Source organism: Anopheles funestus, chromosome 2RL (assembly GCF_943734845.2).
Source record: "Anopheles funestus chromosome 2RL, idAnoFuneDA-416_04, whole genome shotgun sequence".
Classification (NCBI taxonomy): domain Eukaryota; kingdom Metazoa; phylum Arthropoda; class Insecta; order Diptera; family Culicidae; genus Anopheles; species Anopheles funestus.
The window spans coordinates 50389948-50408101 of NC_064598.1; the positions used below are offsets into that span (position 1 = coordinate 50389948).

Genomic DNA, 18154 nt, shown 5'->3' on the forward strand with positions numbered 1-18154 from the left:
TTACGGTACTCACCGAACAGTTCACTTCAAGTGGATCGTGCGGACAAGAAGTAACCACCAAGAAGCAGAACTGATGCATCGGATATAGATCTCTAACAGTGTATGGGGAGGAAATTTAATTAATTTCCCATCCTTACAGAACCCATCCAAATAGGGTAGTTAGTTTATTATTTAAATCATCCATTATCCCTACGAATGGATGCTGTTCGTTGCTTTATAATGCCATATGCAGCTCCTCAAAGCTGCCCGTCCTTTTGCTAGTTCCTATCGTATTTGAGGAAAAACTTGGACATATCCAGCCAGCTTCCTCACTTCGGTAAATTCGGTTTATGCCCGTCAATTGGGTTGAGGGATAGTATTACATTAAAGTTTGATTAAAACGTCTCATGTTACTCCTGCAGCAGTTGCGGCCATTTGCAATCGGCACGTTTTGATTGTAGGGAAATTGTACAGCAAACCCTCCAACCAAACGGAATATCACAAGGGTGCTGCTGTTGGCACTCCGCCCCTTGGGTAAATTCTGGACGAGATATTTGTTGTACTTATTCTTTGAGGGGAGAACCTAATGGCAGCCATGTCTGGTGGTAACGTATTTTAAGCCACAGCACTGGAGTAAATTCAAAACGGAACATACTTATGAACTTCGTTTTTTTCTTTTTCCCAACATGCGTTTACTATTTGTGATGGTTTGTTGATTGTTTGCGAACGTTTTTGAGACGTCGATATTTGTACGGCGGTCCTGATGCACAGCATCCGCCGGGGGTATGTTTGAGGTGATGTGGTGTTTTGAGAGGCTGCAAGATTTCGTTTGATCTCATTGCGAAACAATGCGTGGTGCGAAATTGGTGCAATTTTCATAATATTCAACTACCAATCCAGTTCTTACGCAGTAGCCTATTATTATCGCCATGTTATCTCTTTTGAGCAGCCGATTGTCTTCTTCTTCTTCTTGGCTTAACGACCTTACTTACAGGTCACGCCGGCCATTTCTGGCTTACTAGACTTATTTTACCACGTAGCCGGATAGTCAGTCCTTGCTACGGGAGAACGATCCGGATGGGATTTGAACCCGGTCCTGCCGTGTGGACCGGCGCCGTTTATCACATGCACCACCGGACCGCCCCTGATTGAGCTGATTGTAATCAATCTGAATTAGGATTATTCTCTAACAACATCTTCTATTAACGGATGATTTAAGAGACGAGCTCATGGTTTCATACCTCGGCCACAGTCTAATATACGGAAGATCATGAATTGTTACGTGAAGAGCTTCTCCGGTAGATCATACGAAAGATTGACCTTTGGCCAAAGTCGTCAGACGGTAACAAAAGAAAAATCTTTGAAGGCAGAGTCTTTGTACGAGCACCAAACCTTCCCTCAAGTTGGTCCTTATTCAAAACTTAGGGAGCTTATATTGTCAAAAAGGTGTGAGGTGCTGACATTTAGGAATTCTGTTTAATAATAAAAAATAAAAAAAAAACAAATTTAAAATGGTTGATCATTCTTCTTCTTTGTGGTACTACAACCTCAGAAATCTTTAGCTTTCTTACCTTTGCCCGTAGTTAGATAGCTCCTCTGTGTACGATCAAACAGTCCCTAGATTGGATTTGTTATCGGTCCTGTTGTTTGAAGATAAGCGGTCTCTGGACAAGGGTAGGGGATCCCTTCAAACAACCCCATTGATGGCCATTGGCAAAAAAAATTTAGCCATGTTTAGAGCGAAAATTAGAGTACGGAAATTGCATAGGCTTTATACGTCTTAATATGATTATTCCTGAACAATCAAGCAGTGGGGTCCCTAAGCAGACGTAAGGGGCCCTAATCGGGAAAGTAAACGAGGCCTGTAAAATGCTCGGATTAGGAAAATAGCTCTGATTTCATACACTTGCGAGTATGCGGCCCCCGCCGGCGCTTAGTTCGCGTACCGGTAAATCCGCCACCGTCAGTATGTTAATAATTAAGTTAGCTAGTTGCGTGAATAAGACCTAAAATTAGTCCTTTTCCCATATCGGTTTCTTCACTTCTCGCAGAAAAGTGAAATGTAGTGAAAAACCAAGCATTCTGGTGTCGTAAGGGAACGGTACTAAAGATCAAAGTACCACTTGGGCAGTAAAGCACTAAAAAAAGAAGAAGTTTTTTAATAATTGTAAAACACAATCAGATAATTTTACAATTCGGAGACAGCAAGGTCTTCTAACCAATGAGGTTTAATGTAACAGTTTAAAATCTGCAATTTTTACTAATCTTCTTGCGGAAAAGCGCAATTGTAATTAGTAATGAATGCAAATCAAATGCACTAGGTACTGCGTATTAGCGCAACTCTTAATTCCCGCTGAAGTTAAAAGGCCTGGAATGAGAATTATAATTACACTCGGTACGCACTGCTTCATGTTCGTTCGAGTTGTGTTTCTATCGTTGCCCGTACCGAAACAAGAGAATTGTATTATTTTTACTCTCCGTTTGTGACCCAAGTGGATCTCAAACCGACCGTACCAACCATGTACCGGTCACAAATGGAATGTAATGGATTTTATAGCAAACATTTATTTACGTTTGCCTTTTTCTTGTGTTTCTGCTATTCTTTAAATGAGCTGGCAAACATGAGCTTGTACAACCTTTATGGGTGCCTTTGTTGAACAACTTTACACCAACCGTGTTGTGGAAGCAGTAAAAAAATGCTTCTTTTCAAAAAAGTTATAAAAGCATAATATGCATTAACTATTCTTACTAAAATTACTAAAATCAAAATTCTTTTTTTAAAATTTTTTTAACCTCTACTAGAATGCACCCAATTGCAATTGCATTCCAGTGTATGGTACCGTTTCGATCGACGATCGCTACATAAATCTGCATGTGAGAGACAACACGAATGCGTTTCCTCCAATCACTTTCTCAACTGAGAGACAAAGCCAAAGCAAAGAGAATATATTCGACCGGTTTTTTGTTTGTAAGTTCCCCCGAGTAGGTGGGGGGCACGCATACATTATCCTCCGGGAGATGATCGTGGGACAAAAACGGGAAACAATTCCGTACCGTAGCCACAGTCGACCCAACACCGTGCCCGAAGTAAGACGTTTCGTTTTTGGCGTGTTGTACATTCTAGTTGCACAGTGTGTGTCCGTGAACGTGCCCTGTTTTGTGGATAAATCGTGAAATGGCAGCCGCTTGTAAGATCGACCTGACGTTCGAGGATGGCCACAAAATGCCGGCTCTTGGTTTCGGAACTTGGCGGGTAATGTGTGCGAATTTTAAGTGCAGATGTGTGCGGTTCTACACTTATCCGCATCGCAATGTTGCGCCTATCTTTGCTTTGTTGTACATTCCAAAAAAAAAATCAGGCTCCGGACGATGAGGTGGAGAAAGCGCTGAACGAGGCGCTTGAGGCCGGCTATCGGCACATTGACTGTGCACCGGTCTATCTGAACGAGCCAACGATCGGTCGAGTACTGCGCCAGTGGATCGATAGTGGACGGGTGACGCGTGAGGAGCTGTTCATCGTTACCAAATTGCCCCCGCACGGTACGTACCCAGCGCCCCCCCATTGTCCAGTTTGTTTCGAGTGTGTCAGCAATTTTGGGCCCACTTCAACGCCACTCACACACATCAGCGAGATGTTTGTGTTGAAGGTGGTTAAACTCTTATTATTTAAATTTAACAAGCATTCACTTCCTTCGTGTCTTCGTGTCTTTTGTTTAAAAACTGGAAAATAAAATTTCATCTTATAATAATGATCGTTCCGCCCCGTCACACAGGTACGCGAGCAGCGACGGTGGAAAAATTTCTCAAACGATCACTCAACGATCTGCAGCTTGATTACGTCGATCTGTACCTGGTGCATGTTCCGTTTACCGTGCCCGAAGTGGATGGACCCTTCCTGACCGACGGCAACGGAGAAATCGTACTCGAAACGACAACGGACCATGTCAGTCTGTGGAAGGTAAGCAGAACGAGGTTTAGCGATGGTTTATTATATTTCTGATTACGAATCGAATGTTACCCATCATCGTTAGTCGATGCGCGGATGGGAACATTTTATGTAAATTTCCACTTCCGTCCCGTTGCACTAATGAGGGTGAAAGCAGACCCCTTTATGTTGAGCGAATTGCCCACCATAAATGTAAAAATATTATGTTTTCATCTCATCGAAGGTTTTCAAACTTTGTATGATTTTTCTCGTGTGAGTTACAATAACACCGACGGGGAACAAAAGTGGCGAGTATTCAAAATTGAACACGTTGAATTTGGCCAGTGTCTTTCAACTTTTTTGCGTTTAGTTATCACGTTGTAAGTAACAGCAATCGACACAAAAACTATTCAATGAGCTTCTGACATGTCCCACCTTCACAAATAATCAACAAAAAACCTTTAATTTTTTTTTAAAGCCAATGATTTAAGTTTAGTAATTGTAACTCACACTTTAAAGGCTGGGTCAGTAGTAACTAGTAACAACATGATGATCATTAAATGTATTTAATCGTTGTACATTTCTTGTCGTTTTGGTACATTTGAACCTCCGCAAAGTTGTTCACGATACCTTTTTTTCCAACTGTATGTTCCTTTAATGTGTCTGTTTCCTTTGCCTTTGTCTATTTCATTTATTAATTTCCTAAATCAAAACACTCCTCAGTAAAAGAGAGAGACAGAATGATAAAACCCCGTCAATGAATCCCTTCCGGGGTATAAATTCCCATGAAGATCCGTTGCAAATCCTTTTTGGCAATGTATCCTTTGCATTTGGGCACGGCTGCTGACTTAGGAGGCAATCTTCATCGAACCAATCCAATCGGTTTCAGTTTACGCAAGCCCTCACTTCGGGGATTCGTTCGATCGCATTTCGCCACTTCCGGAACGTTCGTCAATCACCATTCATTCGGTAATTTGTGAAGGATACAGCAGTAAGTCGGAAACACCCCAAAAAAAAAAGTCAATCCTCCACCAAAACTGTACACACAAACAAATAGAGCAACTATTACTATTGAACTTCCTGGCAGTAGTAATGCTGAGCCAAGAAAAAAAGAACGGCACCGTAGAAAGAATCCTTTTTTCTCCTTTTTGCACTACCGCAAACAATCTTAAAAGCCAACCCGAAACCCATCCCATTGTACCGTGCCATCCGGGATTCGGTAGCACGCATTGTAATAGCCACTTCGCCTCCGTACGTGCAACAAACGCGGGCGGGTACTTCAAGCAGAAAAAAGGTGCTAGGATATTGTTGCTTTCGTTCTTAATTTGTTTCCCTTTTCCCTGTGTATCTTCTTTATCGCCACCGGTCACAAATAACTTACACCGGGGGTTTTGCACAGAGCATGGAAACGATCGCGGATGCCGGTCTTGCACGCAGCATAGGCCTATCGAATTTCAACCAGCGGCAAATACAGAGAGTGCTTGATAATTGCCGAATTAAGCCGGCCAACTTGCAGGTAAGATTGTTAATCCCTCGTAGCATGTGGCCCACCATGCCACTTGGCGAGATGATCGCGATTCCCACATGATCGCCTATCAACTGACCGCTGAAATTGGATTTGTTTGTTTTTGTCCGATACGGGTTTCCCTTTTCTGGTACCAGATCGAGAACCACATCTATCTGCAGCAGAATGGGCTGGTAAAGTTTTGCAAAGCGAACGGCATCACTGTGACCGCGTATTCACCGCTCGGTTCGAAGGGAATCGAGAAGCTACTGAAGTAAGTGACCAACGCATGGCATTTAATGGTGTTCTATGGTGTACGGTAAACAATTCTTACTTTATTCCCTTAGTCGCGAAGTGCCCGATTTATTGGACAACCCAGTGGTAAAGGAAATGGCCCAACGTCATGAGAAATCATCGGCGCAGATTTTACTGCGTCATCTGTTACAGCGCGGTATTGCGACCATTCCGAAAAGTACGAACGCGGACCGATTGCGGCAAAACATTGCACTGTTCGATTTTGAACTGTCGGAGGACGATATGGCCCAATTGAACGGACTCGATCAAAATTTGCGCATTTGTGACTTTGGATTCTTTCCCGGGTAAGTATCGGTAGGCGTATAGTGACGAGATTATCTTCTTTTACGATTTTGTTTTTAATTTGCTTTCATTTTATTGTTTTTTTTTTAGTATTACAAAGCATCCGGAGTTCCCATTTTAATCGATTGTATATGGTTCCGATACATTGCCATTTTATTTGCCACTTACACTTAATGTTAGGATCAATCATACATAAATTCGCTTTGGATAAAAATAATCTTTCTCAGTTTTTAGCTTGCCTTTTTTTCTATCTGTTGGTGTGCTGCTGCAAAGCCCTAAGCTTCCATTCCTATAATTGTTACTCTAACAACAAAATCGAACATTTAAGATAAATATACAATTATATTTTTATTCTGTAAGTTTGTTTCCTGCATGCAATTCTTGTTTTTTTTATCACAACGAGTTTTTGTTGCTTGCCATATGTAAGCCTGTCTATCAGATTCAATACAGTTTTATTGCCCCTACGGTAGATTAATTTTAATAAATAATGTTTAAAACTTCTGATATGAGGGAAAACAAGGGATCAAATTAAGATGCACCATTTGATGAAGGTTGAGCTGCCATAATAGAACGATCCGAGCCGGTCGGTACCATAGCATCATTTCCGGTGACATTGGTTGCGCTCGATGCCACCGGCACCGCAGCACGTCCGTCCGCGCTCATCTGCTCCTGGAATGCTGCATACCGGAAGTTGTTGCTGAGCACGATCCGCAACATCGTTGTTACCAATTGTTGATGATCGTACGAGCGGCGATGCGCATAAGCGAAGGGAAGACGGGGGATGCAGATTACATGCACACCGTGTGACGTGTGAATGGGAGGGAGGAATGAAGGATACAAGCATAAAACATACAGTGACATCTAACCAATTTTGCTCAGGTGAAAAGATGTATGAAAGATGTAATGCGTAATGACATAGAATGATCGAACATGTGTTAGAGCGTGACAATAGAAGCAGAAGTGTTATGTAGCATGTCTGGGGCGTTCAGTGTAACGGTGTGCCACGGACAGTCATGCACGTGGGAGATGCGGTGCAGTTCATTGCCAATGGTGAGTTTAAAAACTTGCCATCTTTGGTCCGTATCAAATAAGCTGCCGATGGACCGGTCGTTGGTTTGCTAATGGTACACGATGGAAATGGAACGATGATGAGTATGGAAGGAATTGCAAATGAAACATGCCGCTAACCTATACTAGAGCAGGATACTCATGCTTCAAAAACTACACACAGCTCGTCAAAATCACGTGTTTCGAAAGGGATATATACGTAAAACCACCTACAGCTGTAGAGCTTGGTCGATTGGATCGATTGGTTTTTGGGTGAACTGAAACTACGCTACCCAGCACTACTACTCTAGATCGTTACTTACAGCCCCGTGACGTACGAATTGTTGCCATTCGTGGCACAAACTGAACGTTGCGTTTGAATTTGTGGACGTTTCAATAGTGTTTTGTTTATTTGTATGAGAATTAAAATTTAGATATTAATTATACCGACATAAATTGGTAGTAAACACGAACGATAAAAGAGGAAAAGAAAGAAATATTCCAAGAATGCATGAAAATTTATCCTTACACTGTTGACAACACATTTAGTAAGTTCCGAACTAGTTCCCTTTTCCGCACAGTAACTCAAACATAACCAAACACATAGCATTACTAGATACACAATAAAGTTGTATATTAATTTAAAATGCTTAGCATACATTTTGTTAATGGTATCACCATTTAGTACGAACGAGAAAACCATATGTACGGCAGGAACGCAATAGCTTAGGAACGATTTTGTTATGCCCAAACGGCAAATATTTTGTGCCGATATTAGCTAGCTAGTAATTTGACTTAAAGTACACTCAAACACCTTTTAGTTACCTTCAAACGTTTGGCAATATGTTAGTTAGTAATCATTACAATGTTATTGTTTTTTTTTACATCTATCATATACTAAATCCACCACATCTATCACACTTATTGTAAAAAAAAAACAGACAAAAACTAATGTGACAAACGATAACTGCTCTACCATGGCCGCAAAACTATCAAACTCACGAGCTCTCTTGTATGCACATTTGTCGAATAATTGCACAAAGCATCTAATATAGAACTCATACTAACTAAAAACAAAACCATCACAACACGCTGCTACTTCTTCCCTTCTACTTACGTCGTCGCGGGAGAATAAATGTCGTTGTTTGTATCTAGGCTTGATTTTCTGATATGCAGTCGTTTTAACAATCCAATTTGCCACCCGGCCAACGTAAGTTAGTTAATTAATTAAACAAAAAGAAAAGCAGACGAGACGTATTACATGATGTGGAGAAGTGATTAATGAGAATTAAATAGGAAGTTTGTTGAATAAAATCTTTATCTTACCTAGTCTGCGGCGTGGCCGGGCTATCTCGGATAGCGCTAATGGTAACTTCAAACAAAACAACCAGCAAACAAAGTAACAGCGGTCCCAGCAATGCACCTTCCAAGCCGAATAAATACATTCCGCCAGCAATTGACAAACCCGTCAGGTACGGATGACCTCCCCTAGAAGAGAAGAAGTAAAACATTAGTTCATAATCATAATCCCGCCGATAAGTAGCATCGCGTATTGACTCATTACCCTTTTATCTCCGAGTGAATGATCGGATTAAAATTGGACGGGACGATAAAATGTATCATCACCAAGGTGATACCAAGCCAGAACCGGTCCTGCGATAACCACAGATCGAGAAAGGCGGGTGCACTGCACCAGTACGTTTCCAGGAATGGGGCGGCCGCTAAAATCGATGCCAGCACAGCCGGCAGATAAACGATGTGCGCCCCAAACACGGTGTGCGTGAGCCAGGTAAACAGCCCATGAAATAGGGCCAGCTTTAGCGTGGCCACGACTACGCTCGATATAGAATCTTCCAACGCCTGTATGATACGGGGTCCCCACGAATTGTTGATGGTAATTGCCGTCGGTGCGTAACGATCTTGGCTGCTTTGTAGCAGATAAAAAAGTGTCGTAAAGAAAATGATCTGTAAAACAAAAAAAGAAAATAAGTGCGTTGAATGTGAAAACCTTTCCATTGTGGTTAGTAAGCAGACAAACTGTTTACCGTATGGAATAAAAATTTCAAAACCGCATGACCACCGCCAAGGATGGCCGATACAAGCGTGCCAACAGCGGACAGTAGCAGTGTCAGATTTGTTCTTAACAGCATCCACAGTGAATCGGCCACCTCCCAAAGCATACCAAAGTTGCTCTTAATGAAGCCAATCAGACCTGCCTTCGTAACTAAAAAGAAAGAAAGAAACAGGAAATTCAAGCATTAACGACAACCTGTTGCTGCTCTTACGCCCTGTTCCGGTTCTTACTGGGGTTTATAAAAATTTCGTCGATCGTCATACGTATTGCCTGTGCGGGAACACGTGGCCCAACCATGCCTTCACCATTGCTACGATCCATCCAGCTTTGTATCAACCGATCCCAAACGCTTAGGATCTGCATCTTCAGCTTGATCGCCTGGGTCGGATCGGTATCGTTGAAGATACCATCCACATACTGCTCGATGTGAGAGCGACCGTATTTGTACGCATTGTCGATAATGTTATCCATTGATTGCATATCTAGAAAACGTTATCGTGTGGGATGAAATCGCAAACATAAAATGTACGAGCCTACCTACCGATTGGCAACATTTCTATCAGTTCCGGTCGGTGTATCAGGGTGCGGTTGACGAGATTCGATCCAAGCTGTGCGACGGCAATCGCTTCCGAGTAGATTTGTGCAAACGCAAACACGCTGATTAGCATTACGATCACGATCAGAAAGCCTATCATTACGATCGACGTGATGTCATCGATGTACGAGCGCAGTTTGGCACATGCGTAGCGATGAATGTTGGTGTTAAGCCGCAATATTCCTGGCAAGCATAACGGCAGCAGTGCCGCATGGCGCGGGAACAGCCACAGCTTAAGCGCCTGCCAGTACTGATGCGACTTTTGCGACACGTACGCAATGATGCCCAGAAATTCGGCCGCTCTCCGTATGATGTGTAGAAAAATCGGGATGCAGCCGAGAAACAGCAGCCACGTGTGCATCCAAACCAGTGTTGCACCGCAGGCGTAAAACAGCAGCCGAAAATATGTGTCACTTTCGAGCGATTCCACGTTGCTCAGCATACTGGGTGGGTAGGTAGTTCCGTGGCCGAGCGGTTCGTTCATCGTGCTGGAAAGCTGTGGCGTCGCCGTGACGTCAAGCCGCAGCTTTGCTTTAATCTCCTCAATACGCGATCCTTCCAAATGGGCCGGATTTGTGGCGAGCATAGAGTCCTCCAGCCTGTAGCTAGTAACGTCTAGCAAGCTATGCCACTTGTCGATGAAGCGCACGTTGCGTTCATCTTTTTGCAGGTTGTATATCAATCCGATCAGCCCGTACATGAGTAGGCCGAGAAATACGGGCACCTGTAGCGCTCCGAGAAAACTGCTACCATACCCAACGATAACCATCCACAGAAACTGGCCAATCACCAGGAACGGCATGGAATGGTCCGGTGTCCAGAGGAAGTATACGCTTACGACGTACACCACCAATATTACGACCACCATTTGGAGCGAGAGCGAACCCAGCAGCGTTCGGAACAGCGAGTGAATCCACACGATAAAGTTCCATATTGAGAAAAACACCTCACTGGGCGTTAGCCACAGTATGAAACGCAACGTAACTAGCCCACCGACTAGCCCCGTTATTATCTTCAGATGGTCCTTTAACCAGCTGGTAAGAAACTCTCCCAGTGAATCCACCCAGCACAGAGGAGCGCCCACCACACCAAGCAACAGGTATTTGTCATCCTTCTCGATCCGCTCGATCCAACGCTTCAGCGAAGCGGATAGATGTTTCTTCGCCGGAAACAGTACCGCGCCGAACAAAAATGCCCACAGGAGTGGCTTAAAGAAGGGGGCCAGCACGAGTGTTACACCGATGACGACCGCGATCACGCCGACCACGAGCACATTGTACAGTGCGTTACGGAGCGGTTTTTCATGCCCTTGATTTCGTAGGTTAAGCCACACGTTGAACAATCCATCGATCGATCGTTTAAATGGAGCGGGGCTTGGCCGGGTACTCATTTTGCACCCCGATCGACGTGTGCTGCACAGAAAGAACTAACGCCGTAGCCTGTGCATTTGTTTTCTTGCTGTAAACGAATGCTGTTAAGCACTGATGGGTTCGATTATTTCATGGCTAGCGAGTTGCTTCTAAAGGGTGTGTAAGATGAGGTTGATTTGCACGAAGGAAAACACACGGCACATATTCGTCACGCACCAAGGCCAAACAAACTTTGCACCGCTGGAAAAACGGTATTTTTAGCGATGAAATCATAACAAACCGCTGTCACATTGGTTTAGGGTGACCAGAAAGCTTTGATCGTGGTTGACGTTTGAATAATTTGTACGTTATTGAAATATCCAGTTCATCATTAATTGGCCTGTTTTTATTACTTCATAAAAATTAATGAAAATTTTATGAATTTCGTCACCATTAGATAGTTTAATTCAATAAAATTATTGGGCCCGAAAGGCCCACTGACAGTCATAACGGACCACCATGGGAATGAAACACTGTGATATGTCAAATGTAGCTTGTTTGATGCTTGTGCTTCGACTGAAACATAAACAATTACTTATTTCCGTTCAGAACTAAAGTTTCGCAAAAATGCTAGCCAAAAGAAGAAGTTTAATCAATTCGGATGAAAAGCGTAAGTAGATCATCGACCCTATCTTCGAAAACATGTCTAATTATGTCGTTCGTCCATTAGGCAAAGCGCTGCAGAATGTCGTTCTTGCACGGGGCCGACTCAAGGGTGCATTAAAAACCGTCGCCAAATCGTCGGACGATAGCAGTAGCTATGAGGATAGCGAAGAAGATGCGCAGGTAAAACGAAAGCGCATAGAGTCTCCCCCCGTTTATCAGCCGTGCATCATAAACCTGTTTAACCGCGGCATTGATGTTGCCCGCTTCCGCGAAAATTCACCACTCTATCCGATGTGTCGCGCTTGGGTGAAGAACAATCCGCGGGAGAAGCTGGAAGAAACGGTCGTTCCCACCACAAAACCGCGCACTGCCATTAAGCGAGAACAAAATGCAGATATCGTAAAGCAGTTGGCTAATGGAGAGCTGCAGGAGATAAAAGAAATGCCTCGACCGGCATCCACGGACATGGAGCCGTTCCTTGTGGTAAAGTGTGATCCAGCAGATGAATTTGATATTGATAAATCGCCATTGACTAAAGATGAGTTAATTGCTGGTCATCTAGTGAATTGGAGGAAAATTCGCGAATCTAGTATTGCACACCGTAAGCAGTACGAACAGGCACGGTATGGTACGAGTTTTAAATTATTAGAAGCACTGAAGAAGTGAAGCTTATCCCTCTAGTGGGTTCGGTCTTTATTCGCACGACAAAATTATATCAATACAGAGAATGAGAGAACCTGCTTTTTGTACTGACCTCAACATATGCTATACTGTACGATTTAATTAATAAACTATAATTTGCATAAATCAATGTTATGTGCGGGAAATTTTTTAACTACAACCACGCAAGGTTTACATGATATTGGGTAGCTTTTAGATGTGTTGTCATTTAACAATGGTTGATGGTTTGTAAAATGAAACCCATTTTGTCTGCTACTAACAGGCGAGGTTGCTGATACATTATTTATCTGTAGTCGGTTATTTCTAAATCGATTCATAATCTCTCTTATATGATGGAATCTGGTTTTGTGCTTTGTTCCGTTTTGAATGCGTACCTTTTTAGCAGAAGACTCAGGATCGAGATCATACGTTAGTTGAGTATAATTCCTTTTACAAGCACTGAAATAAGAAATAATTTAATAACACAATACATCAACAAAGCTGGTAGCGAATTGTTTACCTTCCAGTGCAGTCGTCGTTTTCACCCTGAAAACTGCTATTCATTGAAGTGGATTGTTCCAATGATTCATTTGGATTCGCTCCATCATTAGTGGTGCTCATATCCAACCTATTCGCCGGTTCAACCAAAGAACGGAATGGTGAAAATTGACTCATATTATCGCGTAGTATTGGGAACATCCTTTTCACGGCTTGGTTCCTAATTTTCGCTTCACGCACTTTTTCGTAGTGTGAACGAGATTTGTTCCGGAATTTGATGAACATATCCAAAGTTGAAATACATTCACTGCACAAGCTGAACGATTCATATGCCTCCGGGGTAATACTGATACCCATGATATTATCGATGAAGCTTAGCAAATCCGGCCGGACAAGCGGAAACACAATATGTAGATTTGCGGCACCAAAACAAAAATGGCAATAATCTTTGTCTTCGGAAGTAGGGCTGGAACAGTAAATCATATGTTTATTGGAAACCCCTTAAACAACAGTAGGAAAAAACCTATGCTTACACCACTATTTCGGGCTCCATCTATGCAGTGAAGAAGGTTTTGTTTACGTTTAACTTTTGGTGCCAGGAAGCCAATGTTTCAGAACCACACGATCCTTTCGCTACGAACTTCTATTGGATATTCAAAGCAACCAAACTTATGATACAACGGGAATAGGTAGTAAGTTCAAATTGAAAATTCCAAGCTTATGATGGTTTATCCGATTCAATTCGCGCCTACTATCTGGCGTCTGGCGTTCAAATTACGACAAACAAAAAAAGCCTCGGAATTCGTGTTGTCAAAGACGTATGTCAGAATGATTTTCTATTGTCAATAGAATGTCAACGGATTTTAAATTTATGCAACAATATGAAGGTACATTTATCGCTTATTTAGGGAAGAGTTCGTATGCGAATGTTAGTTAAGATCAAGCAAAATCTCTTTATTTTGTCTATTAAGTATTCTATAATTTCTATAGATACGCGTAATTTCTACTTATTCAAAGAGTCGAAAGGTCAACCATAGCCGTGAAGATGTACAGTGCCAGGCAATAGACAAACTCCGACTAGATTTGATATTAGAAGAACCTTAAGTCAGGAGCCGCTACAATTATAATTTTATTGACTAACTTCTTTGTTACGATAGTATTACGCGCTATACGATTCCAGATTCCATAGCACGTTTGTATCGCAAGTTCGGACAAGATATTGTTCCAAAATTATTTTCTATGAAATATGTTAGAATGTTAGTATACAGCACATGGGAGTGAGATACTTAATTCAATGTACGATCATTAAACTGTACTTAACATTTCTTTCACAAAGGTAATCTTAGCATCCATCGCCGATAAAAATCATAATTGAGCTAGGATGATTTTGAGCTAGGAAGTTGAGCAAATGAACTTATATTTGAACATAAAATATCTGTGTAAAACCTCTTCCAGATGCTGTATATATACACAGAATACTTACCGTTTGCCGTTTGATCATTGATTCAGTGACAAATCTATTATTTGACACATTCGCATCTACGACACTTGCACCTTCGAACATCCAAGAAAAATGCCGAGTTACCAATGACAAAACCAACACTGGCTCAGGACAGAAAGCACATAATTTTGAACGCAGTGTTGACCATTATTGAGGGAAACGAAGTTCAGCGATCAGTATACCTAATGCACCGTTACCTCGACAATCGAAATAAACAATCTTCGGATTTGTTGTTATGTTTCTAAACTCACATTTCATTAGCTTTCACTTCTCATTCTTTACTTCCACTAACACGAAGTTTTACGGATATACATTCGTTGCAACCACCGGGTTTCTCGATCAAGTTTTCGTCGTCAGCCGGATTGTGTTGTACCGACGTACACAGAGTGGAAACATAACCTAGAAAAAGACAACAGTGATTAGAATGACGCTTTTCTGCCTGTCTGCATCGTACAACATCACGGCATTTGTTTTGTGTTACCTTGCGGCGGCAGAATGTTCTACCCGTGGAAAGCATAGCGAAGTTGGAGCATGTTTACCGGAGTCTTCTTGCCTCACGTTCAGATTCCAGCAGGGTCAGAATGTCGCCCTCGCGGACGGGACCCTTTACATTGCGGATGATCTGTCGGTTTTGCTCGTTCAGGAACTCCACCTTCACCTGGGTACACTGTCCCTGCGATCCGGTACGGCCCAGAACCTTGGTAACGCGCGCGAGCACAAACGTCTTGTCCATATTGAGCTAGGATGAACAAATTTCGGTAATTTTCACCGATTTCCGTACAAGCGATCTGCTTGAGGCAAAACACGAGAAAGAAAGAAATTTGGCACTCCACAAACGTCACCTGTCAAAACGTTCAAGCTGTTGTGACGGTTGACAGGAAGTGGCCCGGTGAAAAGGCTATTTTAAAAGTATCACCAAAACGACTCAAACATTTTAAAATGATAAAATAAATTGGAAAAAAGGATTTCGTAAATTATGATTCCTGTTTTTACATATACAATCGAGAAATTTTAACAAAAGAAGAATGAAAACATACACAAGAAAATAATCTGCTGACCAAAAGCGTCATGTGACAAATTGTGGTAGAAGCCGGCAATTGTTGTTGTTGACATTTTAAAAAGTCATTCTTTTTATAGATCTTTGCCGGCGCTCACGTTCGGCATTGGAAACGTTTGGAAGACTGTGTAAAATGGTCTTTAAATGCCAAGAAGATAGCTTTTTGCAAGAATTTCGAACAAAGGTGGTGTCCTGCGAAAACGCTGCAGGCGGTTACAACGTTGTATTTGAAGATACCATCTTGTTCCCCGAAGGTGGCGGGCAACCTACCGACCATGGATTTGTGGCAGGTCGGAAAGTAACGTCGGTTGTGCGCAAAGGAGCTATAGCCGTCCACTTTGTAGAAGACGAAGGGAATAATAGTGCACCGTTTGCTGCCGGGGAGGAAGTCCTACAGCGTGTAGAATGGTCTCGCCGGTTTGATCATATGCAGCAACATTCTGGCCAGCACCTCATAACAGCTATATTTGACCGCGAGTTCAAGTACAACACCAGGTCCTGGTGGTTGGGTACGGAAAGTTCGTATATCGATCTCGATGCGAAGGACATTGGCCGCGAGCAACTCGAAAGGGTGGAAAGCATATGCAACCAGCTGATTGTCGATTGCACTCCCGTCGAGGTTAACGTGTACGAACCGGACGATCCGGCGCTGAAGTCCGATGTTACGCGAGCAACCCGTGGCCTCCCGGAGGATGTATCGGGCCCTTTACGCGTAGTAACGATAGCCGGTATCGAAAGTAACATGTGTTGCGGAACGCACGTTCGTAATCTAAGCCAATTGCAAACAATTAAGCTGCTTAGCGTCGAGAAAGCGAAAGGAAAGTGTCTAGTGCATTTCCTGGTAGGAGGCCGTGTGCTTCGAAAACTGACGGAATGCTACGATCGAGAGGTTCAGCTGAACACGCTTTTAAACGGTGGCCCCTCTTCGCACATTGAACTGGCGAAGAAGCTACAAACTACCGTACGAATTACGCAGCGTACTGCTAAAAAGCTGACTACCGAGCTGGCCACAGCTGAAGCGGAAAAGTTAAACGCACTACGGGCCAATGGCCCACCGATGTACGTTCTGCTTCATCGAAACGATGGACAGGAGTCGGATTTCATCAATACGTTTCTTCGCGTAGTGAAGCTGCCCGATTGCTTTTTCTTTCTCACGAACGCCGACACGGACGGTAGTGGAAAAGGGCAGCTCGTTCTGCAGGGCAAACCGGAGGATGTTGCCAAACTGGGTCCAGAAATATGTAGTCTGCTGGAAGGAAAAGGTAATGGAAAAGGTACACGCTTTAATGCCAAAGTAAATAAGCTAAAAAATGTACCACAATGTGAAAAACTAGTCCGAGAACATTTTCCGTGTAACGACACTGCGGTTGAAAAATGAAGCGCAAATGGAAATAAAGCAGTATTCGAATGGTTCGAATTGTGATGCTTAAGAAAGTTTGCTTTTATTTTAAAATTAGCAAAATACGAAACATGAATACAAAAGGGGAATTATCGTTTGACGATACTTTACTAGAAGACTTCGTTGCGTCTCATTCTTGAGGTACTGAATAAATGCATCCGTTATTGAACAGCAAGACCACTTCTTCGAAAATGTCCTTCTCCAGTTAAGGCATCATGCGTAGTGCTCCATCCAAGCGAATGACCTCCCCATTCAGCATAGGATTATCGACGATGTTCTGAACCAGCTGAGCGTACTCAGCCGGTTCACCAAGACGTTGGGGGAATGGTACCGTTTTGGCTAGGAAAGCACGAACCTTATCCGGCAAGGCTTGTAACATCGGCGTATTGAACAGTCCAGGAGCGACCGTAACTATCCGAATGCCCTGCGTGCTGAGATCACGTGCGATCGGAAGCGTCATACCGACGACGGCCGCCTTGGAAGCGGAATAAGCCGCCTGTCCAATCTGCCCATCGTAAGCAGCTACCGATGCTGTATTCACGATGACGCCCCTCTGACCATCAGCATTCGGTTCATTCTCGCCCATCAATCCCGCCGACAGACGAATCACGTTAAACGTACCGGCCGTGTTTACCAGCAGAACGCGCTGGAAATCTTCCAACTTGTGAGCTACCTTCTTGTTGAAGTTGTACGTCTTCACGGCCACCGCAATGCCGGCACAGTTAACCGATACATCCAACCGGCCGAATTTACTTTTCGCCAGTTCCAGTGCACCACTCACATCCTTTTCAGACAGCACATCGACCGGAACGTACACCACCTTCTCTCCCAGCTCTTTGGCAACGTCGTTACCCTTGGAGGTTGGTAGATCGCACAGCAGCACATTATACCCGGCGCGGGCAAAACGTTCCACCGTGGCACGGCCAAGACCCGAGGCACCACCGGTTACGAGTGCGACTGCGTTCTTAAGCATTTCGTTCGTAGAAGGAATGGGAAATTTAACGAGCAAAATTCGTACACAAACGATAATGCACTTTGACCGGCGCTCTGGAACTGCGGTAATGTGCCGAGAATGATCTACGATGTTGTTATGCAATCGTATTATCAAAGTGAACAGTTCAATGAACTTTATACGATTGACAAGTGATCGTTGGCCGTTGAAAAAAATGTAACATCAAAAGTTTGAAGAAGTTAAAAATTTATCATTCAATTACAAAATGTTGGAAATATAGTAAAAATAGCACAAATAAACACCTTCAATCACACACACATACCACCGAATTTGTTGTGACATATGGTTTGA

The 18154-nt window shown here is 43.1% G+C and overlaps 7 protein-coding genes across 10 annotated transcripts; 3 read left to right on the plus strand and 4 right to left on the minus strand.

The window, feature by feature from the left end:
* The first annotated feature begins 3020 nt into the window (after positions 1-3020).
* On the plus strand, positions 3021-6364 carry LOC125775103 (1,5-anhydro-D-fructose reductase). The gene is made up of 7 exons (XM_049445586.1): positions 3021-3232; positions 3339-3519; positions 3753-3937; positions 5304-5420; positions 5567-5682; positions 5756-6007; positions 6096-6364. The coding sequence occupies exons 1-7, from the start codon at positions 3155-3157 to the stop codon at positions 6124-6126; spliced, it is 960 nt and encodes a 319-aa protein (XP_049301543.1). The 5' UTR covers positions 3021-3154; the 3' UTR covers positions 6127-6364.
* Positions 6365-6383: 19 nt separating this feature from the next.
* Positions 6384-11381, minus strand: LOC125775098 (transmembrane protein 245). 4 transcript variants are annotated; one of them, XM_049445577.1, is made up of 7 exons: positions 9668-11380; positions 9357-9608; positions 9098-9276; positions 8617-9017; positions 8379-8540; positions 8170-8217; positions 6384-6702 (listed from the first exon to the last, which is right to left on the minus strand). In XM_049445577.1, exons 1-7 carry the CDS (start codon positions 11109-11111, stop codon positions 6534-6536), a joined length of 2655 nt encoding a protein of 884 aa, XP_049301534.1. In that variant the 5' UTR covers positions 11112-11380; the 3' UTR covers positions 6384-6533. The 4 variants fall into 4 exon arrangements, with proteins under 4 accessions (XP_049301534.1, XP_049301536.1, XP_049301535.1 ...); XM_049445578.1 differs by having other exon boundaries at positions 6569-7123; positions 9668-11381; XM_049445580.1 differs by lacking the exon at positions 6384-6702 and adding an exon at positions 6992-7415 and having other exon boundaries at positions 9668-11381.
* A 210-nt stretch (positions 11382-11591) lies between these two features.
* LOC125775107 (protein lin-37 homolog) lies at positions 11592-12547 on the plus strand. The gene is made up of 2 exons (XM_049445591.1): positions 11592-11740; positions 11801-12547. Exons 1-2 carry the CDS (start codon positions 11698-11700, stop codon positions 12400-12402), a joined length of 645 nt encoding a protein of 214 aa, XP_049301548.1. The 5' UTR covers positions 11592-11697; the 3' UTR covers positions 12403-12547.
* LOC125775104 (uncharacterized) lies at positions 12400-13936 on the minus strand. Its single transcript, XM_049445587.1, has 3 exons — positions 13428-13936; positions 12917-13360; positions 12400-12855 (listed from the first exon to the last, which is right to left on the minus strand). Exons 1-3 carry the CDS (start codon positions 13445-13447, stop codon positions 12528-12530), a joined length of 792 nt encoding a protein of 263 aa, XP_049301544.1. The 5' UTR covers positions 13448-13936; the 3' UTR covers positions 12400-12527.
* A 711-nt stretch (positions 13937-14647) lies between these two features.
* On the minus strand, positions 14648-15232 carry LOC125775112 (40S ribosomal protein S28). Its single transcript, XM_049445597.1, has 2 exons — positions 14877-15232; positions 14648-14794 (listed from the first exon to the last, which is right to left on the minus strand). The coding sequence occupies exon 1, from the start codon at positions 15126-15128 to the stop codon at positions 14931-14933; it is 198 nt and encodes a 65-aa protein (XP_049301554.1). The 5' UTR covers positions 15129-15232; the 3' UTR covers positions 14648-14794; positions 14877-14930.
* A 279-nt stretch (positions 15233-15511) lies between these two features.
* On the plus strand, positions 15512-16886 carry LOC125775101 (alanyl-tRNA editing protein Aarsd1-A). The gene has a single exon (XM_049445584.1). The coding sequence runs from the start codon at positions 15586-15588 to the stop codon at positions 16828-16830; it is 1245 nt and encodes a 414-aa protein (XP_049301541.1). The 5' UTR covers positions 15512-15585; the 3' UTR covers positions 16831-16886.
* On the minus strand, positions 16870-18143 carry LOC125775105 (3-hydroxyacyl-CoA dehydrogenase type-2). The gene has a single exon (XM_049445588.1). The coding sequence runs from the start codon at positions 17822-17824 to the stop codon at positions 17057-17059; it is 768 nt and encodes a 255-aa protein (XP_049301545.1). The 5' UTR covers positions 17825-18143; the 3' UTR covers positions 16870-17056.
* Between the last annotated feature and the right edge of the window lie 11 nt (positions 18144-18154).

Bases quoted from the DNA above. Each gene is read 5' to 3' on its own strand.
- LOC125775098 (XM_049445577.1), bottom strand. From the start codon at position 11,111: ATGAGTACCCGGCCAAGCCCCGCTCCATTTAAACGATCGATCGATGGA. The intron at 9,018-9,097 runs GTAAACAGTTTG...TTTGTTTTACAG, and splicing joins TGAAATTTTTATTCCATACG to ATCATTTTCTTTACGACACT. The intron at 6,703-8,169 runs GTAAGTAGAAGG...GATCGTGCTCAG, and splicing joins ATTTATTCTCCCGCGACGAC to CAACAACTTCCGGTATGCAG.
- LOC125775103 (XM_049445586.1), top strand. From the start codon at position 3,155: ATGGCAGCCGCTTGTAAGATCGACCTGACGTTCGAGGATGGCCACAAA. The intron at 5,683-5,755 runs GTAAGTGACCAA...TTATTCCCTTAG, and splicing joins GGAATCGAGAAGCTACTGAA to TCGCGAAGTGCCCGATTTAT. The intron at 6,008-6,095 runs GTAAGTATCGGT...TTTTTTTTTTAG, and splicing joins GACTTTGGATTCTTTCCCGG to TATTACAAAGCATCCGGAGT.
- LOC125775112 (XM_049445597.1), bottom strand. From the start codon at position 15,128: ATGGACAAGACGTTTGTGCTCGCGCGCGTTACCAAGGTTCTGGGCCGT.
- LOC125775101 (XM_049445584.1), top strand. From the start codon at position 15,586: ATGGTCTTTAAATGCCAAGAAGATAGCTTTTTGCAAGAATTTCGAACA.
- LOC125775107 (XM_049445591.1), top strand. From the start codon at position 11,698: ATGCTAGCCAAAAGAAGAAGTTTAATCAATTCGGATGAAAAGC. The intron at 11,741-11,800 runs GTAAGTAGATCA...TTCGTCCATTAG, and splicing joins AATCAATTCGGATGAAAAGC to GCAAAGCGCTGCAGAATGTC.
- LOC125775105 (XM_049445588.1), bottom strand. From the start codon at position 17,824: ATGCTTAAGAACGCAGTCGCACTCGTAACCGGTGGTGCCTCGGGTCTT.
- LOC125775104 (XM_049445587.1), bottom strand. From the start codon at position 13,447: ATGGAGCCCGAAATAGTGGT. The intron at 13,361-13,427 runs GTAAGCATAGGT...TTACTGTTCCAG, and splicing joins ATGGAGCCCGAAATAGTGGT to CCCTACTTCCGAAGACAAAG. The intron at 12,856-12,916 runs GTAAACAATTCG...TTCTTATTTCAG, and splicing joins AACGACGACTGCACTGGAAG to TGCTTGTAAAAGGAATTATA.